The sequence below is a fragment of the Numida meleagris genome, chromosome 8, assembly GCF_002078875.1.
Source record: "Numida meleagris isolate 19003 breed g44 Domestic line chromosome 8, NumMel1.0, whole genome shotgun sequence".
In the NCBI taxonomy this organism is placed as follows: Eukaryota; Metazoa; Chordata; class Aves; order Galliformes; family Numididae; genus Numida; species Numida meleagris.
Window position 1 is genome coordinate 14,158,030 of NC_034416.1, and position 26,550 is coordinate 14,184,579.

The 26,550-nt window shown below is 39.8% G+C and overlaps 1 protein-coding gene across 2 annotated transcripts in view; it reads left to right on the forward strand.

Moving 5' to 3' along the window:
- COL4A6 (collagen type IV alpha 6 chain) overlaps positions 1–26,550 on the forward strand; it is a 123,044-nt gene that overhangs the window by 28,562 nt on the left and 67,932 nt on the right. For both annotated transcript variants that reach the window (XM_021406341.1, XM_021406342.1), the window contains exon 3: positions 15,470–15,553. In XM_021406341.1, the coding sequence (XP_021262016.1) occupies positions 15,470–15,553 (84 nt within the window). The remainder of the gene's footprint in view (positions 1–15,469; positions 15,554–26,550) is intronic.

Genomic DNA, 26,550 nt, shown 5'->3' on the forward strand with positions numbered 1-26,550 from the left:
AGATTTTTCCTTTGCGTGGTTTAGTAAAGACTGGGGGGGAAAAAACTTAATAAGTTTTATATCAAGTTCTGTGGCAAACTGGGCAACTGAAAGCTGATACTTGCATGTGCTTACTAGATACCTTTTATTATCTGTAAGGCAATCTGAAGACACAAGCTGTGTTTTTCTTCCCCCACACACACTTGAAATAATATAGTAAAATTAAAAATTCTAAAGAATATACATTACATGTCTTAAAAAAAAAATAAAATAAATCCTTGGTATTGTTCCCAAATTGTAGAGTTTTGATAATGATGTCCCAGAGGACTGTCCTTTCATACTTTTTTTAGCTGTTACTAAACATAGTTTCCCTTTGTCTCATTCTTTCCTTCCCGTATCCAGTACAAACTAATCATGACATGTATTTTATGTGTAATATATCATTTGATAGCTAATATTCTGCTTAGTAGCCTAGATACGTGCTAAAAATAGGGTGTTTGTAAATAAAATCATGCATTTATTCTGCCAGTTCTGTATTTTGCCCTTTTTTGGTTTTCTTAGCAGTAATGTTCGTGGCACACATTGTCTCAGATTTAATCAGTGCTTGTTCCCCAGCAAACAAGTTCTTATCCTGTCAAAATACTGCATCAGGCCTTACCTCTTCTGATCTGTTTAATCTAGATAAATGTTAGAAAGGCGTTTTGTCTCTTCCTGTTCCAGACAGGTAAGATTATCCTTAGTGGAGGGAGACTGTGCACTTCATCTTGGCAGAAGCTTGCAATATCCACAGCTGATGAATAGACATCCGTTCTGCTTAAAAGTGTTACTTGAAATTAAATAGCTCCAACAATAAATTAAATATATGGGTACACAATGGAGCCACTTGTATTTCTTCTGACATCTTCTAGTTGCTTGCCTCAGTTTATATTTTCTCTCTTCCCTCGCTTCTCCTTTACCTTCATGAAGTAGAGGAATTAGGAGGACGCCTGTGGACTTCTCCAAGGTGTGGCATGCAGCCTTGTTTGGCTTCTTGAGCTGCTGTCTAATTGACATCTGGCATAGCTCTGTAGTAGTGTCCTCTCTTGGTAGGCAGGAGAGAAATCCTCAGGCAAATCCATCCTGCCTTGCAGGAAGGGCTTAACTGGCTGTTACTGAGAGGGGTCATTTTACCATGGATGGATTGCTCGCCTTCTCTTGCAGGCTAAAGCCTGAGAAGGGGAGCTCAGAAAATCAACCTGTGTTAACAGCTGTGATACTAAGCTCAACATTCTGTTGTGTGCGCTGTGCAGTATATGTAGGTATGATGAGAGAGGAGTTATTCTGTGGTGAGAAAATCAGTGGTTGATTTAATGTCTTAAGCACACCGCAATCCTCAAAGCCTCGTGTGGTCCATGGTGCAGTGTTCGTTCCCAGGCAGGGTCTAGGAATCTCATCTGCGTGGCTGTGCCACTGTTGCTCTGCTGAGCAGGAAGGAGTGCAGAGAAACACTTGAATTTACAAATTTCTCTGCAAATTCCGATTGATCCCTTTGAGTTTCAGAGGCACAGAGTGCAACTCGCACAGCTGCTGTGTGACTGCGAAGTGAGAATGGGGGACCTGAGAAGGAGGCAACAGCTGACTCTCTACGGGGAGTTCAGTAGTGCACTGCTGGGCTGAAAAGGAAGAAGCAGGCATGGGTCAGCACTGTTTCCTCTCTTTGGGTAGAATTTGAAAAGGATTTTGCTTCTGTTATTTAAGTCTTGAATTCCCAGCCTTGTGTGCTCTGGTCTCTTGTTCTCTGCCTCTTTTGGAGCTGCTCTCTTTCTTGTACTCCCTCATCCTTGTCATTTGTGTCTACATTTTGGGATATTATTTGTTTTTACTTATTTCCAGTGGACAGACAGTTGCTTTGTTTCCCCAGATGGAGTTGAAAATCCTCCTTAGAATGTTTTATCGCTGGGAAATGCTGCTGAGGTAAAACTTCTAAGGCCACGAGGAATCTATTGAAGTAGGTGGAAGCTGGGAAGTTCTCTTCCTAGAAAACTCGTCTGGTCTCTGACTGCTTTTCTCTCTTCCTGACTGCTCAACGGTGAAGGGCTCCAGCCTTCTGATTTCATATGCTGCTGAAACAAAAGCTCCTGGGGCTTGCTTCAGGGTAAGAGAAGTGTGCCCTGTGTGTTTTATTTCCCAGTGTTTAAAAACACACATTCTATCCAGAAAAGACTTTCAGTTTGCAGGGGGTTTTTAATTTTCTAATCTTTCTTCCATATGGAATGAAAAAAGACTGAAATGCAGTATTTCCAGTAGATACAATTTTCAATCTCCCTGTCTCCTCCCATCCATAACAGAGATGGCTTGTTTGAAAAATGATTTGCAGGATGACCACTGCGTTTGTAGAGGACTTCGAGATAAATGTGCTAATAGATAAGTTGTGTTTAAAACCATATGGTTATTGTCATCACTCTAATGGAATGAAGTGTCTTTTCTGTCAGCAGCTGTGGCAAGAAAAGGGAGTTACTTTAATAAAATCAAGTTTGATTACATAAATGTGCTTGCATGGTAGTATAGTTGATCTTGCATACATACAATTGTTTTTTAAACATAATTTACTGTACTAATTTTGCATCTTTTACATACTCTTTATTTCTAATATATTTACAGTACTGGGAAACTTAATTGCAAACTGTTTTATGCTCTGAGTATAAATGAGAGATCGTTGGACGTCAGAGGGTGTTTTGACTGCATTTGCTGCTTGGTTGGGCCTTTTATGTAACTTTTCTTTTGCAGAGTTGTAGGTCTATAGAAAAACATGTCTGCTTTTACTTTTTAATTTGTTTGCTCAGTCAGTTTAATGTGCATGCGGGAGTATATACAATTTTGAGGTTGTATGCACCATTCATTATTTTTAATTTTGACATAAAGGAACCAATTGTTCACTGACATTTATGCTAGTGCTAAACTTTTGAAGATGACTCAGCTGACCTGGTGTCTTCTTACAATTTGGGTAAAGGGTAAAGGACCAATCAAGATGACTAAGTAGTCAACAGCCAAGAGTCAACAGCTATGTGTTCCTAGGAGAGACACTATTTTGACTTGACAAGTCCACTCCCTGAAAATACAAGGAATACTGTAGATAGAGGAACAGCTCCAAAGGTATTTACTTAAATTGCACTTACTATGGTGGCCTAAGGTTAATTAACAGCAAAACCCATTGTGCAGTGCCTAAAACAAACATTAGGGTGGTGGTCATCCTTTGCCCCCCAAAGGAGAGTGATTTCTCACTGATACTACTCTTTGAAGTATTTTGTGGGTGGAACACTAAGTGCTTCTCTAGTTTCCTTTGCGACCTTATTAACCAAAAACGCACAAAGTGCTTGGTACTGTCTGGAACTGAAGTAAATCTTTACTGGCAGACTTGATGAACTTCATACAGCGAGATGCCTCACAATGGTATTTGCTGTGGACTTAGTCTATTGCTTCAATCCAGAGACACAGCCCCCAGAGATCTTAGGAGATACCCAAACATAAGCAAGCTCATGTTTGCAGGATCACAGAGTACAAGGTGAGCTGCGATTAGATGACTTTCCCCATTAAGTGAAGGAAGAAAGCAAACAGGTGAGGCTGTACAGGTAGATGTTAAAGAGTTAAAGATGTTGGTACTCTAACAGGTAGTCTTCTGACAGTTCCAAAAGATGTTTTATGTTTTTATTTAGATAAACTATAGTTGTACAGACTTCTAGCTGTTTGGTCATGTTGATCCATTTGTAATCTGTGATGCAGGTCTCCTATTTAAAAAATAGGATGAAAGATTAAATGACAAAAAATGATTTGGCTGAGATTTTTTTCAGTCCCTTCCCAAAAAGAAGAATGACTGGCCTTAATGTGGGTGTCATCAATGAACTGGAAAAGGTAGATAAACTTTTTGCCTTCAGGCCATAAAACTTTGCTAACTGAACTATTTCTGCCCATGGGAGTAGTTCTCACTTGGCTCCACCCTGTCTTCAGCTGATGTGTCATCCTGTTCTAGAAATTTAATCTGGTGTGGGTATATTAGTAACCTGAACAGCCAAGAGCCACTTCCATAACCATTAATTTGTGTTTCAGGTGGAGCTAATTGTTTATATACAAAATGGAAATCCCCAACCAGTCTGCCTGTAACTTCCATCTCAGCTGCTCTGATTTCTTGCTGCAGGAGCCCAGTTCTCAATCACTCACTTTCATTTTCTGAACTGTAGTTCTCCCATAATTAGGATGGCATGTCAGAGTTTTTTAACCAGTGTATCTTGATAACATGAGAAAGAATTTGAGTGCAAAGCATTGTGTGAAACTATTTAGTGGAAGTTTGCGATCTGCAGTTGATTAACTAGAGTACTTACATTGCCTTCCCCAAAATATGAATTCATGTGTAATGAGAATTATTTATCAAAATAGTGTAGTTGTTAAAGTAGTCATAGTCATTTTTATATCATGTGCCATGTCATTGGAAAGTATACAGGAGGCTTTTTGTGTACCCATTCTAGAAATAATAGCAACTATAACTACTTCAGGATTATTTTTTGTAACTTCATTGTGGAGAAAATGAGCTGTCTACGTATTTTCAGTGTCTTTAGAAATGTGCATACAGGATTATTCAGTGCCGAGGGCAACCTTTTCCTAATCCTGACAAGGAAGGAATCTGGAATATTCCAAGCAGCCTATTTTGTCCTTTGGGCTAATCACACAAGATGTATGCCATGTTCCAGCTAAAATCTACATGGTATATTTATTTAAAATAGAAGTGTTGGATAGAAGAGCGAGTTCTGCTCACCTTCTTCCCCATGTTTGGGAGTAACAGTCCTTCTATTATGCTGTTAAATGAATTTTCATCTATCTCAAGCTTAAGGACTTGATTATTCCTGAAGAGAGAATAGAAGAAAACTGCATTTTCTTCCCCTGGCTGTTCAGAGTTATACTCAGCAGGGAGTGACTCACAGTTGTGCTGCTCTAGTTGAAGCTGAGGCAAATTTAGGGGGCTCTCATCTTTTGTGTGATGTGTATTCTTTTCTTTTTTTTTTTTTACTGAATTGCTCTATGCTCATGTATTATAGGGGCTGTTTCTTAAGGCCTTCGATATGCAAAAACTAAAAAAAAAAAAAAAAGGCATGTACCAAAGTTGATTTCTGGTTAGCAAGGCATTGCACCATGTTGTTTGGTTGCATTGAGGTCATCAGAATTAAGTGTGGATCTCAATGCATTGTGGAACTGAATATTTTAATTTTTTTTCACTAACAATTTTTAACAGTGAACAGCAATGTGGAGCCTTGCTTTTGGAAAGGCAGTGTATTCACTGGGGAAATAAATTAAGGTAGTAGCTAAAACGGGTTCAGAGTACTGTTAAGATGTGTACTGTATGTGCACAAAAATGGAACAAAGCAGAACTAGATAAATTTTGGCTATCTCTTTGGCCACTGATTGATTTACTTTGTTTACAAGAGAAAAATAAAACCTAATTGAAGAAGCAAGCATGAAACTCATTGAAATCAGTGGTGTTCTTTTGTACAAGATATCTTGAGGAAGTGATGGTTAAACAAGTTGTATTTTTTTGACAATATCTTGGATGCAAACAAAACCAAACTGAAGAGATCCTGCCTAGGTTAGGTGCAATTCTTGTTTATGCAAATGTAGTGATGGTTAAATGTCTGTAGCTCCCATTTTACCATTTTCTTCTCATTTTCAGGCTGTTTTGATACTGGCTTGGTTAGGCAAACCTGCATGCTGAGTTGTCCGAGTGCAAAAGAGGTTCAAAAGTCATTTCTGCCAAGAGGCTTCCCTCTTCTTCACAGCTATGTATTTCCTAAGGCTCTTCCCACTCTTTGCTGTCTCCCCAGGAGATGGATCAAGCATCCTTCTACCAACTGCCTCCCACGCATAAGGCTGTATTGAGCCCTAGTGTAGTTCCATTGTGGTAAGCAGTTACACCAGGGTTTTTTTTCTCTGATTCAAATCCAAAAGATGGAGGGAGTGATTAGTTAGCTTTGGAGTGGAAGGTCAGATACAGTTTCTCCCTTGCCTCTCAATCATCAATGTCTAGCCGAGGGCATCACTGGAAGTACAGCCAATTTCTACCAGTGTTTTCATTGGGTTTTACTTCAAAAATGTCATCATCATTTGTCAGCTCTGGAACTTGCATTTTAAAAAAAACAACAATACAATTTGCAGCTAATGGCTTTGGGGAGGAGTGATGCATTTTAAAATAAGATGCAAATAATAAATTGCTGTAATATTTTCAAAGTTGGTGGTCTGTGTTGACTATAAAACTGGAGGATGAATCACGATGGACACATTCCAACTTTCTGGCATATGTTTTGCTGTTAAGTACTATGTGCCCTTAACATTTTCATGAAGACTTTCCTTCTCTAGTATTTTAATTGTTAGAATTATTTACAAGATGAAGGAGCTGAGTCACTTTCAGGACTGATGCTTTTCCGTTGACCAGCTGCATCTGGAGTGAATGTGGAAGTGTGGACGTGTAGTGTAGTTCTGCCTAAGGGGTTGTTGCATTCACCTCAGATACATAAGCCTATGGACAAATGTTTTAGCTGAAATGGATGAAGTTACTCATGTTATTATTTTCCTTATTTCTGTTGTGGTTGAAGGACAAGTTTTTGTATTTAAAAACCTTACTTTGGAAAAAATGTCTTCAGTCACTGACTTCTCATGCAACAGAACCATGCAGAGAAGTCTATGAGCTTATAATTTGTGGGAGTTCTTTTTCAAACATCTTGCTTGCAAGTGCTTTACAGTTGTTGAAGTTTGTGCTACCATTTTGGCAAGAGGTAAGAGGAAATGAGACAGTTGCAAAGATGGCTCTGAAAGATCATATGATGATTATGTGAGAGGGTGATACATGTATAGCGGGACTTGAAAACTGTTCAGCTAGAACACTGGAAACTTGAGTGATTTGGAAAGAAAAAAGTGACTTTTGGAAGAAGAAATACTCATGTTTTATCTACTACGCAACTTTTTGCAAGGTATAGCACGATCACAAGTAAAAGGGTTGGCTGAATCATCTGGTACCTTCAGATCATGAATGAATGAATCACGAAGATTTGTTTCCAAGCCATATGCATACCTTTGAAGTTGTCTGAAATCTCTTATGTATCACAGGAACATTTTAGGATAAGATGACCTGGTTATTTGATGGAAGAGTGTCCATTCTCTTGCTGAGAGGTTGGTGTTTCTAAGAACAGCTTTTATCTGATTTGTTAGTTTTGTTTATAAAGGCTTGTATTGGTTCATAGTGGTATATATTATATACACATTGCATAATGTCCGCCTCTTTCAACTAGGTCATCTATACTTTTAATATCTAGCTGTAAGACAGCGTGGTTTTTAGTATCCTAAATGTCAATCCATTCAGCAACTTCAGTACAGTAAATGTCTGCACTGGTTGGCAGCGTGTGTTGGATTTAGCCAGGGGTTGTGGTGGAGTGTTACATGGGGCTAATAAGGCAGCTGGGCAGGTACAAACTTAGTAAATACCTGTGCTAAATCATATAACAGTTGTTCCTGATTTTGGAATCATTACTCAAGGCTGTGTAACTTACTTCTCTGTGTAGTTACGGAACTAGGGCAATGGTCTTTTTCTTTTTCACTTAGCTTATGCCCAGCTTTGATAGAAAGTAATACTAAGGGAGCAAATTATTTCTCAGTATAATGTATTAGGTTATGTGCTGCATCAATATATGAATGTGCTTTAAAAAATTCACTTTTCATCGTTGTCGCTATACGAATTGATGTATTTTGGGAATTCATAAACAATACCAATAGGACTGTGCCGTTCTTTTTCCCTAAAGGGATGCTGAGTTATCTGCAGGCACTTCCTACAGTGGGATGCGATAATCCTACTGCTCCTTGTTACTGCTGCCACGTTTGCATGATAATGAATCCATGGAAGAATCCATCTGCTCCTTATGCACAGTTAATGGAGAGATCTCCCTCTGGCTCCATGGGGTGGAAGCCCCTTTCCCTGTGTTCTTTCTAAGGCGTAGGCTCCAGCAGGTGAGCACATGGAGCTGAACTCACAGCACCATACTGTGGGGCGCTGCCTGTGGGACTCACGCATTCTTTGTGCCTTGCTACATTCCATCTGGTAAGAAATAAGCTGTGAGTTTCACCAAGCAAGAGAACCAAAAATAATGAAAGCTTCTGTACAAATGTGTGTTGTTATGTATTAAAGGTTACAACTGATCTAACAGGACCTGGCTATGGAGTTGTCCTTGCTTTGGTGTGCTGGTGCTGCTGGAGTAGCTGTGGGTACCTGAGGGCTGCTGGCGGCCAGGCCTCACTGCCTGGTCAGACCAGGTAGAGGCATGAAGTGAATTGGAATTTTGTTACTCCTATTTTTAGATCAGGTCATCCCCATTACTCTGCTTCTGAGTTTTCTAAGCTACTCACAGGTGTCATGAGGCCTGTGGCCACTTGTATACCAAATACAGTACCTTTGGTTTACTTGTCTGCTTTCACAGACAAATAATATGCTCTGGAAATTCTGTGGTAGGAGATGCTTCTCTTCACAGAAATTAGATGTTATTTGTATGAGTGAAAACTACTCCAGCGAATTAAAAACTCTGCAAATTCTATCTCCGCCCAACTGATGAGAAACACATTTCCTCAAAAAAAAAAGGGGTCAGTCAACCTTACTGTTTGAAAGACATCAGTTCATTTTAGCTGTCTATCAAACTGACCTTTAATGTTTCAATTTCAGTGTGCCAGCACCCTGTCTCACTGGCAGGAATGAAAGCTGGGAGTGAATACAGGATGGAATTTGGTTCAGTCAGAGTTTTTTTGCTAGTTTCTCTAGGCCAGGATCTCCTCCCAGTTTTGTAGCCTCATGTGTCATTGCAATTGGAGGAGGGTTGGTTTCCATTAGTAACTATCGGTTGGTCTCAGCCACCAGTTGTTTGCCAGCTCTATGAAATGAATGAAAGTGTTTGAGGAAATTGGTTTACTGAAGAAGTCAGTGAACCTTAAAATGAATTAGTATCTTAGCTACAAATTCACATTTAATAGCTTTCTTTGAAAGGCCTTTTGTGCAGTAAGAGATAAGCTTGTGGTTGCGTGTTGTGTCCTTGCTCATCTCGGCTGTAAATAAACTGTCTGGCTTTAACTACATGCTCATTGAGCAGCAGGGTATTGAGAAAGAAGTATGTACTGCTTTGTGTAGCCTATCAACTGAACTGAAAACTGCCAGAAGACAGAGCAGTACAGAACCAGATTTGTGTGTTATACTGAAGAAGCAATAAGTGACGTTCCTACTGCTGGTGTGTTGGAGGCTGTTTGCTTACATGGGACTGCAGGAAGGAGAGTGCTGCTCAGAACAAGACAAGGGCTTACAGTCTGGCTTTACGTGTGATGTGTGTGTGTTACTGTTTGAGCTGTACAGATTCTTACTTTTGATTGTGTTTTTTACATCTTGATTCTAATTAATCATTGGGAAATGCTTTTCCAGGCTTGTTACAATTTTACACTCAGCTTTAATGTACCCAATTATAGGAGGAATGTGTAAGTGTAGAAAATGGAGATCTGGAAGACAGTTTCCACCAATGTTTATATTGTGAGGTCGGGTTTTTTCACCAAATAGGATATTTTGCTTTCTAGGTAGTTCTGTTGCTAATAGCAGGGACTGGGTGGGAAGGTGATGCTTTGTCATGAAATGCATTAGGAACAAAGCAAAAGTGGCAGTCAGTGAATCCTGCATTGTTCTGTCACTCCATTAGCAGGGATTACCAGCTCACAGAAGATGTCTCTTGCCTTTGTAACACGAAGGGTGTCTGCTTAAAGATGATATTTCTCCTACGTATATTTAAGGAGGCTTATACTTACTTGCTTGTGTGCCACTACTGTCCTTTCCTCTGTCTGTAATATATGTAATGTAGCATTCAGTCCCTGATGGTCACCTGTAGTGCTGTTTACATACTCTTACCACAAAGGTCTTTCTGTTGACATATGTTCTCAGTGACTGACAGTTAGAGTTGTAAAATGCTCCTAAGCAGCAGAGTGGTGTCCAGAACATTGTTTAGATAAAATTCATTCACTTCTGACACTTACCTTTCAGATGAATGTATAAATGGCACTTGCATCACCTCCTCATCTTCATTCTGCTGGCCCAAATAAGCCATGCCCTGTAGCAGGGAGGATCTTAAACCACACACTTGTAATAAGAGGGATTTTTGAGCTTTGTGCCTGTGCAGAGTTCATCCTTCTTGAAAGTGACAAAAAAGTGCACTGTCTTCCAGCTAAAATCCTACTCACGCGTGTATTACCTTGTCATTCTCTCTGTAGTCACTTTTTCCCTGCATGTGTACAGCTGCAAGGCAGTACTAGGATGTGTGGTGTGGAAAAGATGAATTCTTGGGTTGTGTCATGTGGTTGTTTGCTCAGAGATTTGTATCCATCTGCTGTTTGGTAGATACTCAGGATTTTCTCTTAATTTGCTGCTTCCCATTGATTACTTACCTGCCAGTTTGACAAAAAAATCTCTTGTTATTAGTTCCTACACTTGACCTGGCTCTTTATACTATTTTAAAAAGCCACCAATGTGACATACAGAGCAAATCAAGGTTTGGGGCATCTCAGTGAGAAAAAAAAAATGAGTTCAAGCACCTGATATTCTTTGTGGAAAAATCATGTTTGTATTTTAAGTTTATCCAACGTCTTGCTGGTGTATTTTCACCTCTTCACTACTTCACTCCCAAACAAATCCCAGCAACTGCTCTCGTGCAGTCTGACCAGCAAGCATGTTGGTTTATTTCTGCTCTGACACCTTCTGTGTTGGGAAAAATTACTGCATCTGTTTGCTGCATGACATTATGCTGTCTTTGCTGGGTCACGCTGCCATTTCTGAGTGCAGATGTTGCTGTGCTTCCTGGCTTATCAGGTTTTTTTAGTTTTGAAGTACTTATTTCAAGTTAGCGTGGCACTTTCTTTTTAACACATGCAGAGCAAAGTAGAATCTGACTGCTGATTTCTGAGAGGGGACATAAATGTGTGGGTAAATGTTTTCAAAATTGGGTCTAAGTTCTGTAGAAATCTTAAAAGCCGTGGAAGCTAAAAAGGGTAACATTACTTAGCTCATGAAGTAAACAGAGATATTATGTTTCACTAGTTTTTTTACTGTGACATTTTACCAGGGTGTTTGGTACTGTAAATGTGATTTCCTTATTAGTCATCAGCAGATAATAGGTCCTGAACTGTATGAAAAATGTTTGGGGTTTTTTGCAGATCCCAGAAGTTTCCTTATGTTCTATTTCCAGCTTTGGATTGTGAAGTTGGTCAGGATTTTGTTCTGGACTAGAGTGGTCCTTAACTGGAGTTTGGAAGTAACCAGAGATAAGGCTTAGGGAAAAAAGTTTCTTCCTTGGCAAAACTCCTTGCTCAAGTCTGAGATTCTTCCACTTCATTTTATCTTCATCTTTGTTTCATCATTTTCTTTTTTTGTCTGGTTATGGACATGCTCTTCTTTCAGCGTGCTTTACATCCTCCAATTTGGCATGCTGGATTCCTTACAATCCATCTTTTTCTAAAGCTTTCCAACTTACTTTCCCATTACCACCACTGCTGCTTGTATTTCCTCATGTTAAAGGTAGTTACACGGTTTTTGCCTTTCTGCTGCCCTTTTCCAAAACATGCCCTCACTACATCTCTGCCTTGGCTTGTGGGTTCACCTTCCTAGCTGACTGAAGTCATTGTCTTCAGCCAAAGCTCTCAGGTATTTCAAAGATGATCCGTAGATTACAGAGCAGAAGAAAATTGAGCCTCAGCTCATGTGTCAGAGCTGTCCTTCCTTGAAATCTTATTCAGGTCCTGTGTTAGGGGTTTCCTCCCATGTGTGCTGCAAGTACAGTTTTCTTTGGATTTGTGGAGCTTCAATATCATTTGCTGCTATTGTGAGGTCCTGTGTGTTGCTATAGAAGAGCTGGAATTAACATGGGTCTGGGACACCTCTTATGGCATCACAGCTGTTAGCTTTCTTTACTGTCTTTGGCTTCGCTCCAGGACTTGCTGAAGTCAATGGAAAGATTAAAATGGCACTCCATCTGAATGAATCAACCATGCACAAATGCTTGAGGGAGGTACACCAGAAATGGCAGAGGAAGATCACGCATATACCAGCTCTCATTTTGAACACCTTTTTTTTTAAAAAAAAAAGTCCTCACTAATATCAGTGTGTTTGAACTAAAATGTTTTTTCCTACACTCAGTACTAGTAATAGCTACGTAATACTGAAATAATTCAATGTGTTACTCCACTTATGTTATAGCTAAAATAGCTATTAATCTCAAATTGCTTATTTTAATCATCAGTACTGATTTGTTACTTTTATTTTCTGCAAAATTCCTGGTCCACTTGTAGCCAATGGAATTCCAATTGTTTAATCTTCATTTCTTGACTTCCATGTTGTTTCTGAGGAACCACGTTTGCCAACCTGAAATGCATCTCAGGGCAGTCAGATCTCCCTGTGTACATACACAGAACAGGTACGAAGGGCCTGTGCTTACACATTCAGATTCCTGTCTACAAGTATTCGAATGACCAATGCAGTTGTACATTTGAATGGAAAAAATGTATTAAACCTTTTCAGAAGAGAGCACTGTGCTCTAGAACATTGTAAGTAGCCTTTATATTTGTATACATAAATATTATGTACATGGCTGTTTGCTATTTAAGTAGTACTGGAGTGTCTGGTGTCAGCTCCTTCCCCTAAATAAAACACTCAGGGCATGTAACACCTGGTTTAGAGCCAACTGGCTTTGGTTTACTTCCTTCCTAAATGCTTTCATTCACAAATAAGCAAAATGACTCCTCGTGCTATGAAAAGGAACATAGAAACTCAATGTATGCACAATTTTACTCAAAATACGGACATTTTTTCTTTTTTTAAATAAACCTCAGTGAGCCTTTGATCCAGATCCCACTGCAGTCAATGGGAAGATTTATTTTGACTTTAGTGGGAATTTGACTTGGCTCATGTATGCTAAACCACAGCACTGTGGGGAGCAGTGTAGGCAGCGGGCATGGAAAGAATATTCAAGTTCTGTCCAGTGCTCTGCCACTGGAAAGGGCCTGGTTGCCACCAGAGGTGGGAGGTTTCTGGCAAGGTGAGCTCTGGTGCTCCACGAGAGTGACTGCTGTGAGACAGCGACCTGGAAGGGATTCAGCAATGGCATGAAGTGTTTCTCTTCTTTTGTCCCCCCCTCTTGGGGGAACAGCAAAATTAACAGAACCATAGGAACTGAAGGCTCATGGTAATGACTGCTGGAATGAAAAATAATGTGTGGGGAGGGGGGGGGGGAATAAATGGAGGCTAAAATCTTGGGAGAATTTAAGGCTGAGTTGAATAAGCATCTAGGAAGATATAATCTAATTCTCCAGTGGCATAAAGCTATCTGCCAGCAATGTAACTGTAAGATTAAGCCTCAGGAATAGAGGTATACATTGGCTTGCAATGACTCCAGATTTTCCCTGCAAAATATGCATATAATATGCCAAAAGTTGTCTCGGGGCGCTTCCCTCTGAGGTCCTCTTATCAGGACTCTAGGAGCTGATTCTGCTAGTGGTCAGAAGTGCCCTTCCAGCAGTGTCTGTCAAGATGGGGACCAGTTTTTACATTTACCAATGTACATTTCAGGCTCAGATTGGTGCTGATCATCCTGTGCAGGCAGCTTGGCGATGCTCTTGCTGCCTATTATATATCCTGCAGGTACAATTTTTCTCCTCTTTGCTTTTTTTGTTTGTTACCTTTACTTAAGCTTACTTTTATTTCCTGCTTCCAAGGGTGAGGACTGTGTGCACTGCATTCCATGTCGAGGTGACTCTTGCAGTTCATCACTCCGTCTGCTTAGCACAAGGGTTGCTTCAGGTGCTGCCATACAGTGTTAGTGAGAGAGTAGTGGGGTTTAATCTGAACGGAACTGTGTACAGGTCTGCGGAAATACTGTTTGTTTTAATTCACTTGATGACTTTTGGAATTGCTTGGAGGTAACTATGACTATTTTGCAGTGAGACATAGTGCTCCCTTCAGGCTAGGGGTGTATAGGATTGAAGGGTTTTAGATAGAATCTGTTCGTTCTGCACATAAGAGCTGGGGATGTTGAATTTATAGCAGAACAATGTGTGTATCAGGATGTAAATTAATATATATTTTTTAATTTACCTGTATATAAGCAGAGAAAGTGATGCCAGACTAGTTCCTTTCTTTGAGAAAGCTGACGTAAAGGAGTTCAAGGCTGCATGAGAAACTTGCCTGACTTGCCTTTCATTTTTTACGTTCCTTGCTTGACAGGTGTCAGGAAATTTTAAAGGCTTGAAAAATATCTTCTGTGAATGCTTTTAGGAAGGAAATGTTCAACTCCAGTCTAAACTTGTTTAAGCACTTAGGTTGATCACCTCTAGATGATCTTAAATTTCTGTTTCATTCAGACTTTCAAAACCCAGGGACAGCTGGGCAGGTGTGCGGGCTGATGCATAGTGCTGCGTGTGGCAGGGCCTTTGGCCTTCCAGTGCCGTGGGCTCCCTGTGGTGTAAGCAGGGATGTTGCTTCTTTTTATCCTTTTCTATTCTCTGGGTAGTCTTTCCAAAACCACCTTTGTGTGAGTTTATCTCCACAACAAAACACACATTCAGCGTCAAGGGCGAAAAATGTGTCTCTGTGTTTTAACATGGAGGGCTTGAGAGCAGAGCTTCTGTCTCTACACCTTTAGAAAGAGCAACTGATGGAGAAGACCTTTGTTTCCCTCTGCTCACTACTTTCCACAGAGAATAAAATCGTAAGTGCTCTATTGTTTCTTCTCTAAAATGCTGTACATCTAGTCTCAGTTGCCCTTAATGTGACAGGTGGAGTTATGAGGGCGGTGAACACTGCTGTGGGAGGGGGATATGGTTTGTTGTAAACTGAGCAGTTTTGTCAATGCATCTGTGTAATATGCTTTCAGAGATGGAGGTTTTTCATATCTGTTCAAACATGGGTGTTTCCTCCTGCCTGCTTTCCGTTATCTCCTTAGGGCTCCAGATGCCACCTTCTCCCATCCACTTATGTCTGTGGCTCAGGGGCTGCAGATTCTTTGCTGGCACGAATATGTAGAGGTCATGCCTTGGTATTTCTCGTGATGTAGAGATTTGGATATACAGAAAGGCTGAGGCACCAGTTTTAATTATGTCTAGTTAGTGTATTGTGACTAGCAAAACACCAGGTAGTTTTGTGGATTTTGGTAGCCCTGGAAAACGCTTATCCCTAACTCATGTAAATTTACTTGTCCTGTAAGTATTTCTAAATACTTTTTCCATATATTTGATGATTCTGAAGATGATTCAGTTACGGAGAAGTAAAATTTCAAATATATTTTGCTATTTATTTCCCAGCAAATTCACCCAACAGATGTAAGATGGCTAAAAAGTTTTGAAATTTGAAAATATTAAGATCTTCAGCAGACAAATAGTTATAAAAGTCAATTGCTTTCTTTCTTTTTAATAGGGTGGGAAGAAGTCTTACAGCGGGCCATGTGGAGGACGCGATTGCAGCGCTGGATGCAAATGTTTCCCAGAGAAGGGCGCGAGGGTAAGTTTGTGTACACTGATAAAACTATTTATCATGTCTCTTATCAATTAAAAAAAAAAAGAGAGAAGGAGAGGGAAAACAAAGTTAATGGGTAATTCTGAATCAAATGTTCATGGAACAACAAAAGTGAAGAAGACCAGCTGCATTTCAAATGCCCCTGGCCAGGATTTCAAAAGCTCTTGTAAAGGCTTTCAAATTGTTAGCTTTGCAACAAGTCTTTAATGGAATCTTATTTCTTTATGCAATCAGAGGCCTGTTTCAAAAAAAGTCAGATGGTTTTTAAGTAGATTACAACAATTAAAAAGAAAAATCTAATTACTGTAGGCTTCCAGTACAGATTTTATCCTGTCCTTACTGTGGTAGCTTCTATTAGTTTGTGGAATTGTTTTTGTCTTTAGTACTTGCTTGTGAAGAAACAATAACTCTGAAGGAATCTGAACATTTCCCTATAAAGAAAAATAAATAGGGAAATAGTTTTTGTTTAGCTAGAGCACTTCTCTCTGAGGTCTGCATTTGAAGAAACCAAATGTTTAAGCAATGTTTCTCTAAAACTGCTTAATTTCATTTGATTGTGTGAAAGGGTTATAACCTTTATCTTAATGTAGCTGGCTGCTTCCCATTTTAGGGTAATGCAGAGCTGCTGACTTCATTTTGCAGTTACAATTTTAATGTTTTTTTTTCCATGTGCATTTCAGTGACGTGTGGGTAAACTTAAGGCATCGCTTTCTAGGACTGAACTTAAGAAAATGTTGCTGTTTAGAAATGATCTTAAGCATGTGCTTAAATGCTTCTCTAGTTGCAGGCAGACTTGAGCGTGAATTCTTAATTGATAACTGATGATGTGTTTGCTCTGGAAGGATAAAAATTCTTTGAAATCATCATGTGGCAGGGTGGAAACATGTCTAAACAGATAAGCAGAAGAACTTTGCGAGGAAATTCTCAACCTAAAATATGAGCTAATGGCAATTACTCAACGCTTTCTGTGATTAGACGTGGTAAGGCACAGGCCTGGTTTGGTTCTGGAACAGAATATCCTCTAAATGCTTTGACCTTCGGATAGCAATGAGCATCATCCTTCTGTCTCTTTATATTCCTGGGGTTCAGCTTGATTGTTTGAACTGGCCACAACAGTGTTGACCTTGCAGTTTGAGCTCTTGGTATCTCTTTTGTTAAGATGTCACAAAGATTTTAGTCTGTTTTCATTGTTGACCTGAGAACTCATTTGGCTTTTAGCTTGTTCCTTATGTGACCTGTATCAGTAGATGTTTTCAGGCTTTTAAACATACGTTTCATCCTACTAAGACCTGTCTGTGGAATAAACTGTCAGTTGGAAGAGGTAATCAGTCCTTTATACAACACTGCCTCTATCAAGACATACTGAGCCCTGCTGACACCTTCTTGGACATCTGCAGACAGCTACTGGAGTCCTGCCATGCTGGAGGACAGGGAGGTGACTGATGGAACTGGGAAAGGGGACAGTGTGATTATCTATCCTACAGCACTGTTTGTTTCTTGGAGGAGACCATCCAGCCTGAGGCTAATTCCCTGGCTTTCTGCCTTGCTTCTCATACATTGCTGCAAGACCTTTACGTTTGGAAGAGGCAAATATGAGACAGGACTTTGCCAGTGCCCTGAATCTTTTCATTTTTTATTTAAAAAAAATCAGCTGTCAATTTGCACAACTAATCAGATAAGAATAAAGCTAAGCTTTCTTTTTAAAAGAAGGAAATTACTGAAAAGCACAAGAAAAATGGCAGTAAGCTGACAACTCAATGAAAATAATGTAGGCAGTGTCCTCAAATGTCCTTTTCCTTAGATGTGCTGCTGATCAGATCTAGCTGATGAACTGTGAACTTATTCGTGATCAGACACTTAACAAATAAATAAAAGGAGGAGGGGGGCAGGAAAACTTGTACAAGTGTCGGAGTCCTGCTGCCTCTTTAGATGCTTCCAGAAGTTGAATGTAGGTATGTAATACTCCATATCTCCGTGTTCATGTTTTTGTTATAGACTGTCAATGCATGTACAAAACATACTTGTTTTCATTTTTGTAACTTGCTCATTTTTAAGATAGAACTTGGAAGACTAACATGAGTCATTTCTGTGACATGGATTGGGATTCTGTTTAGAAGGATAGGGTGTTGTAGTGTATGTTTAACACTGTCTTAGGGAGTTCTGCCAGCACAGTGTTAGGGTACATCTTCTGCAATAGCAAAGGTTCCTTTCTGTTAGCGTCCCTATAGCTTGCATTGTCTCAGGAAAGCTGTATTGCTAGCTGAAGCTCATTTTAGGCTGCTTAATGAAGTCCAACCTAATCCACTTTACTTCAAAGCCTTCATTTTAGCTAGTGCTGCAGAATTGGCCCTTGTATGACAAGCTGATGAAAAGCCTGGCTCTATATAATTTAATGGCAAAACTCTTGGGCCACGTTGTGGCCTCTCCATATCAGTTCCTACTTGCTTAAGTTCTGTGGGTAACTGAAGTGATTATGCAGAAGTCTAGTTCTTGTTGGAAAGGTTTTACCTTGATTGAAAGGTCCCATCTAAGACTTTCTCTCTAGAAGTTCTCTCAGAGGTCTAATAAAAAGATTGGACTTAAATAGACATCTAAGAACTGAAGATATGATTGTTCCAGTTTCTCTAAACTGCACTGCTAGAATTTGTGCTGCCTTTTACTATGAAATCTAACACAATGCTGTTTAAAAAAAAAAAAAGCAAGCGTGAGAAGCCCTCACTGCAGATGGTTTCTAGAGGAAGGTGGGGGATTTCTAAATCTCACCATCCCTACACTCATTTTCCTGGCCAACTATAATTGAATTTTAAAAGGAAGTTTGTTCTAATAGTGAGGGTACCCAAGTGTATCCTGGTGCTTGTAGCCTTTTTGGAAAGGGAGTCAGCCCAATCACACATTTACATTTATTAAACCCACTTCTGTTTACATTTCTACATACAGTCCTCTTTCAGAACAACCATTGATGGGTACAAGAGGGAAGGTGGAAAAAGCAACTTGATTGAATTTTGGTGGAGTGAGAAAATGAATATGAAATCTGAGGCTGGTCTCTAAAGAGGCTCGATTTCTATTATGCTAGTCCCTTTGCAGTTGAGTGACCTACATCTACAACATTTTTGGGACCATCAAAAGAAATTACTGTGTTAAAAAACATTTTTCACTCCCCTTTCTCACTTTCAGATTCAATTTATGGGTAGGGATAATGCCCTTTGAAGACTTCTTACTGTGTTTGTAATTATCTTGCTAAGAAATGCACTGCAGATAAATCAGCGGTGACCAAGAGGACACTTTGCCCTGTTGGCAATTTCAAGAAGCACTAAATAGTAGATGAACTGTACCATTTCATCTGTGCAGCTCATTTTGCATTAGTTTATGATAGTGCTGGCTTTTTTGTTTCTATGTGCTGTCATCTACTTTCAAACACTTGCAAAGATAAACTAGCAGCTGCAGTTCTCATTGCAAGTTTACCTTTTCCTGATGCTTATTCACTTATCTTGGAATTTAAAACAGTACAAGGGTTTGTTTTAAACTTTACTCAACATGTTCTGGAGCTCTTCAGTTGATATTAATCTTTTTTTTTTATTGTTAAGTCTTGTCCTCTCCTTTCCCACCTAAAGAAGAATTTCAAGGAAAAAATATTTTGGGGATTGTTTTCAAAGCTTTTCAAATGAATCAATAGAGGTGGTGACCAAGCAGCTTTTACAGCTTAGAATCGTGCATTGAGAGAGCCTCGTATTTAATTAAATTTAGTTTTTTTCCTGTGACATACGATCGTATCAGCTAGTTTCTCTCTTGCATCATGTGTTCTCTAAGTCTGTTAAAATTTGATGACAACTGCAAGTCTGTTAGTGTATATAGAATCTCTTTCCTCTCAGAAAAATTTGCACGGCAGCTATTTCTAGCGGTTGATGTAGTTGTGAAGGAGTGTCTGTCTATAGAATTAGAAAGTTATAATCCTCTAACAAAGAGGATTTGATGGACACTTGACACTAAATCTAGTTTGTTCACATGAAGAGAAGGACCAGTGCAGTGTATGATGCCCTGTAGCCTGTCTTATGACCTACTCTCACTCAAAAGAAATCCTGTTTGTGTTCTACAAGACTACTCTACAGTGTGAAGCAGAGCACAGTAAGTAGGAGACAGAGCAAAATCTGCCAATCTTACTCAAAAAAAAAAAATGCAGTTGTCATCTGAATTAAAGGGTAGTGTACCAAGAGATGTGTGAGATTCCACAGGCTTTCTTCAAAGTTAAAATGTTGATAGTAAGTGTTGTATAAGTTATTTGTGGACAGTCTGTTAGAGTTCTGTTAGAGTAACTGCAAATCAAACAGTCTAAAAATGATAGATCTCCAGCATCCAGATACTGAACAGCACAACCTGTGGTCATAACTTTAGATGATTTAATCTAATTGTTATCTAGTTAAGCTTATGTCGCACTGGCAAGAGATCTGAACGTTTGTTTCGATCTAATCCCCTCAGTTTTACACGGGGGCCACAAAGTGGTAACTGAAGGTTGGTTGACATTTATTTGCTATGAAACTGTAATAACTATGATTTGTATTTTTGGACAATGTTTGCTGAATTCAGCTTTGACTGATTGAACACTAATTGGAACAGTTTGGGGACTTTCTGTTGAGATACAATTTCTTTGGAAGTGTCACCTCAACAAAGTGAGTTTTGTTTGTATAAAACACTTCCAAAATATTTCCTTCTTCCTACCTGGCTTGACAAGCACTGTAAGACTTTGTGATAGATGCCATTTTGATATCTGTGCGCTGCAGGTTGACTCACCAAACCAATTGGAATCAAACCAGGCTATAAGATACTGACATTTTCTTCAAACTAACAGTGCTGAGATATGTTATCTTAGTGTACCAACTGTTTTTAGTCAGCATAGTAGAGGTAATACTGGGATCATCTTATAGTTATTCTGAGGGGTATTTACACATCTAAGATAAAGAGGATTATTACATTATAGTAGAAGTTCTTGAAAACTGTTGGCCACTTAACAGTCATTGTAATTACTAGTTCTTGCTGTGTGTTTAAGCTTGATCAAGGTAGGCGGTATCCACTAGCAAATGCTCCTGAATTCATACGCAGGATCATGGAATTAGCTGTCTAGTGCACATGATCTCAAAAAAGGAGGTTAAATGAATCAAGTGAGAATGAAATACTACTTAATTCAGTAGTAAATTCTTTGTCACCCAGGGTAGACCAATCTGTGAAGCCAAACTGTTACTTTCTCTCCTTGTTACTTGCACTCCAAGATTTTTCTGTTCATCTTTAGGAGAAGCACAGCCAATTATTTTTTTTCTGTTGCAAAAGAACCCTCAGTGTTTGGACCAGGCTACATGTATGTTTTGTTACAATCTTTAAGCTTTACCTCCAGGCTTCTGTGACTGTTATTGTATGTTCTTCCTTTCCAGTTGCAGTGTAAGCTGGACTGGAGACTGTTTTGTTAATATCTTGTGTCCCGACCTCCAGGGTTAAGATCTGGCAGGCCTTGCTAGGCAGCAGTACTTTCCCCTCTCCTGTCTTCTACAACTCATTTCTTCTATTTTCTCATTTAATGGAAAATGCCTCAATATGAGTTGTTTTTCTTTTCTCTTCCCCTGCCATCAGTTTTACATCCAACCATACCTTTTTCCTTACGAATGTCTTGCAGTCACCTTAAATATGCCAGAAGTCAATGTCCTTTTTTCTAATGAAGTCCTCCTTTTCATCCTCTTCTCTCTGCAATTTTCAACACCAGCATATTTTTTTTAGCCTATCTGCTCTCTCAGTTGCAACTTCACCTCTTCCTGCCAGGATATAACCCATTTCTGTGATTCTTGACAGGAGCTCCTGCTCCCTGTCTTCAGTATCTACACTTTAAGAATTCCTATCACATTCTTTAGTCTCCTTCCTGAGTGGTGTCTGGAAGTATTGCTTATAAAACATATTCTTGGCTTGTTTTTTTTTCTGTTTCATGTTTGGGTCATTTTACTGTCTTTCCACCTATCTTAAGAGGAAAGTTCTTGGACTTTTGCATATGTTTGCTTCATGTCAGAGACTTCATGTAGCACTTCCAACTTCTCTCCTTCCCTCAACCTTTCTATACCAGTTGACTGTGTAGAATTGTTGAACTCTAAGGTGGACTGACTGCATTATAAGTGAATGTGCACAGCAGATTAGGGTACAAGGCTGCTGTCTACCTAGGCTTCTAACCACTAGCGGTCATCCAGAAACCAAACCCTTCTCCAAATGTGAATGTGAGAGCTGCACTTTCTTTTAAATTATCTTGATGTGTTGCAGCTTTGATATTGCACTACTGTCACCTGTTGTAAATATGGTCATGGAATATATGCAAATGATATCTAATTGTTGTTTAAATACTCTTCTGGTTAAGCAAATAAAGTGCCATTATTTGTTTTGGGAAGAGAATTATCTATAAAATTAAAAATTGTCAATCATCTGTTCTGCTGTGTTATGGCTTTATGATTTTTGGTTATCGGTATTCCACATCATAACATCACGTAGTGCACTGGGAGTTAGAGTTAATGCTCCAGTTCTATGGATCATGGATAGTTCCGGGTACCTCATTCTCAGATGAGAGCAACAATTACATCTCCCAGAGGACTGCTTGCTGTTCTGTTACTGTTTTCTGTTCAGAGGGAAAGATTAAAAACTGTTTGCATATCATGAGATGTCCTCTTTTTTTGCTTGTTTCCCTTTCTGCTTGTCTTGGCAGCGTCTTGCCTTCAGCATTAGAGTAAGGCCTTTTGGTTTTTGGACACTCTCTCATTTTATCTATTAGCTTCAATTTTAATTATATTGTATTATATTGTGTTATTTTGCATTCCGATATCTTATTTACTAAACTAGTTTGTTTCTCCTCAGATCGTTGTCGCTGTTTTGTTTTTTAGGCCCATCTCCCTCCCCTTTTGCCTTTTTCCCTTTCCTGGGGTGTGGGTCTGTGGGTCCCCCCGCCCCATTAGTCATGGAACCGGGCCGAACTTGCCTGTAAACCATTGACATTCTTGGTGGAGAATGTGGGCATAGGCTGCTTTCTAGCTTTTAGAATGAATCTCTTTGCTCTCAGAGAGCTTCGTTAGAAAGCTTATCAGTACTACAGGTACTGTATTGAAAATATTGCCTTGAAGTCCAGGCGGACAGCCAATATTCTGGGATATTTTATAAACTTTTTGGGTGCTGCTAGCTTGCTTTTGTAAAGAGAAAAAAAAAATACTTGTAAATCTTTTCTTCAAGGAATTCCATTCCATCATTTTTTCTTTTTTAATGCTCAGAATGTACTGTGTCTTAATTAAGTTTGCCACTGTGCTCTGTGGAGCTATTAATATATAAAATCAATTGAAAACACTAATGGAAATACCTACGTGGTGTCTGCATACAATGTGGCATACAGCTCCAGAGGAAGTTGCTAATTTTACAGAACTTGTGATTTTTTTTAAACAGTCTCCCAGTCTCTCCCTTGAATCATTTATGCACTTTTTGAATGCTCATCTGATTATGTTGTTAATCTCTCTGAATGTACTACTCATCATTTTATTCATTTCACTCAGTATCTCTATTTATTTTGAGGAATCCTTCTCTAAAGCCAGAGGATATTGAGTGGCAGGGAGTGTGGAGGGACTTGGAGAGACTTTAGAGAGATGGGCATCCCTGGTGTCATGGAACTTTACTCGTGAACACCTGCAAGATCCTGAGAGCCTAAGCAGACATTTGAGACAGGGATGTGGCAGCTCAGGTGAATCTGAGGAGGCACAAATTATTTGGGGCCTGGCTTATGCTTATCAGGCCTTATTCAATACTATCCCAGAGAAGGAGAGAGTCTCTGAGCTGAAAGAGAGAGTTTCCAGGAGAGAGTCACCAACAGGGATTCCTTGCTCCCTATTCATAAGTTGATTTGTCAACTTAGAGAGTCAGGGAGTGATAAGCAAAACTCTCTCACCTTTTAAAAGCCCCATACGGCCAGCATGTAAAGCCAGTGGAGAATGGAGGCTGACGGTAGACTACCATGACCTGAATGAAGTCACACCCCCACTGAGTCCTGCTGTGCCGGACAGGAAATTCAGTTCCGAGGTATAAAGTGGCAAGATGGGCATTATCACATCCCAACAGATGTGGTAAACAAAATCACTGCTGTGTCTCCTCCTGCTAGTAAGAAAGAGACAGTCTTTTCTGGGTGTAGTGGGCTTTTGGAGAATGCACATTCCAAACTATAGCCTCATTGTCAGCCCCTTTTATCAGGTGATATGGAAGAAGTATGATGTTATGTGGGGCCTAAGCAGCGGCAGGCTTTTAAGCAGATTAAACAGGAGATTGCCCGTGCCGTGGCCCTGTGGCCAGTACGGACGGGACAGGATGTTAAGAACATCCTCTACGCTGCTGCTGGAGAGAAAGGTCCCACTTGGAGTTTGTGGCAAAGAACCTCAGGAGATACCTGAGGCCAACCCCTTGGGTGCTGGAGTCAGGCATACAGGGGGTCTGAAGAGTGCTACACTCCAACCGAGAAGGAAATCTTAGCTGTATACGAGGGCGTTCGAGCTGCTTCCAAAGTAATTGGTACTGAAACGCAGCTCCTTCTAGCACCAGGACTGCCAGTGATCAACTGGATGTTTAAGGGATGCCACTTGCAGTAAGTGGATTGCATTGATTACTTAGCGAGCCTGAATGGGGAACCTCAGTTGTCCAGGAATCTTAGAAGTTATTGTGGACTGGCCTGAAGGTAAAAAGATTGGAACATCACCAGCAGAGGAGGTATCATGAGCTCAAGAGGCCCCACCATACAGTGAATTACCAGAAAATGAAAAGAAATATGTGCTGTTCACAGATGGATCATGTCTTACTGTGGGGAAGTATTGCCCATCCCATTAGTCACGGAACCAGGCCGAACCTGCCCGTAAACCGTTGACATGTTGTTACGAAGTTTTGGCAATATTATGAGAGAAAATGAGGTAACAGTTAAGTCAAACAGCTTATGTGCCAGCTGCTTTCTTGACAGTTGCCAAGATTTTTTTTTGAAGTAATAAAACTAACTTTGCCAAATTCGGTATTAAGCAATTATTGTACATGTCCTCCTGACCCAACCTAAATACATTGAGCTAGGCCTTCTAATGAGAACCACACCACAGAGTAACTAAACACAAATAAAGCAGGTCTTATTGCATTTGAAAGGATCCCTTGTGCAGTGGGTATCAAGACTGAACTTGCTCTTCTGTACAATCCAACATGATCGCACATAATCTTGAGTATGTTTGTGAGGACTTCTCAGGGGGACAGGCTCTTGTTTTATCATACAGGCTTCTTAAAATTCAGTAATGGAGGACACCTGTGTTTAAGCATGTTAACCAGGGTCTCTGGTAGCTGCTTCCATGATTTTCTTTTTTGCAGTTTGATTGAAGAGATGTGTGTGCTAAATGAGGCAAAATACACCGTAGGAAACACATCCCGTTAAGATTTTCATTACTTTGGAAGCTAAGCAGAAACTGTACCATTGCTGTGTTACTGAGGTGGCTGAGGTGACTCTGTGACCTATAACTGTTTCAAAGTCTGTCTGTGAGGGGAGAATATTTTGTAATTGCAGTGGGGGACGGTGCTTACTTTTTAAATCAACCAGAACGTAGGTTCTCAAGCTGTGCTCCACAGAGCACTTCCAGATGGCTTGGAAAATCACAGCAAGGAGCTATCTGTCACTGTTTAAGTAATTGTTGTAACCCATGATTATTTATAAGTTTTTTCCCTATTTTGTTGCTTTTGTTTTTATTTTAGCATTTAAAAATGCTTCAGTTTAAAGTGCTGTGAGATGTGGTAGCTTAAGAAGAAATTATATAGTCTCTTTCTACCAGGTGACTGACTGCCTTTTCTATTTCTTCTTTCTAGTCTGAAAAAAATCTGTTTTTCTCAGAGCTTCTCGAAAGTGAGGATTTACTGAGTTTAAGCTGAGCTGTTCCCAGCTAGTGAAAGACATGGCAGCTGGCAGAGTTGAACTGCTCTGCCATGTTCTGTGGTGTGTACTTCTAACTGGAAGAGAGCGTAAACGGCAGTTCTCTTGTGCTGCTGGTGCCGTGAGCTGAGGGTGCAGGCATATTAATCTGGGAATAAATGCTTAATTTCTTGTTTATACTGGCTGCCGTAGCCACTACTGGTAATCTGGGTGAGTATAGTCCTATTCTCCTTGAAAGGCAATGCCATCACTCTATCCAGCTGATTTCATTTTGTGTATAGATAGATGGGAAGATGCAACCAGACCACCCTTCTCCCTCCCTCTGTGGAGCCTTGCCTGACCTTACGTTCCAGCTTTATATCTTTCTCCAAGCCCAAAGGTGATAACAGTTACTTGTACTACAGTTTTGCTCCGCGTGGACAAACCAGAGTTGAACAATTTCCTAGTCAGCACTCCTGCTTTCTAAGTACTGGAGTGTAAAAACATCCACCTAATTCATTATTTTTCATAAAAATTAAATATTTCTTGGCTATAGAATGAAGTGGTTGATGAATTTGTGGTTTGACTTTCCATACAACTTCTCAAAATAGGATGAATGTTAACCCTTCAGTTTTTCTTGTTCATTCATATTTTCACAGTAGATGAAGAGCTGTAAATGTTCCTAACATTGTTTTCTATCAGCCACTTCACCTAGCAGCCAGAAAACAATTCCTCTAGGGAGAGAAGCTCTCCAATGTCCTACCAAAGACAGGAAGACCAAATGTTAAGATGAGCTTCAGTAGTGTCTAGGTGGGCCTTTGCTTAACCAAGGATGTAGATTTTTCTCTGGTGACTGCTGCAACAGTGTCTGAATTGAAAAGAGATGATTAGTGCCCTCTTACATCTGAGGCATGGCGCAAGACTTTGTCTTACCTCTTCAGTTAATAGACGAGCTAACCCATATCCTGCCTTGAAATTACCCAATTGACCTTTTATTCCATCACATTCTACGTCATTCTTGTAGGGGATTTTCCACTTAGACTGCATCCTAGCAGTCTTTAGG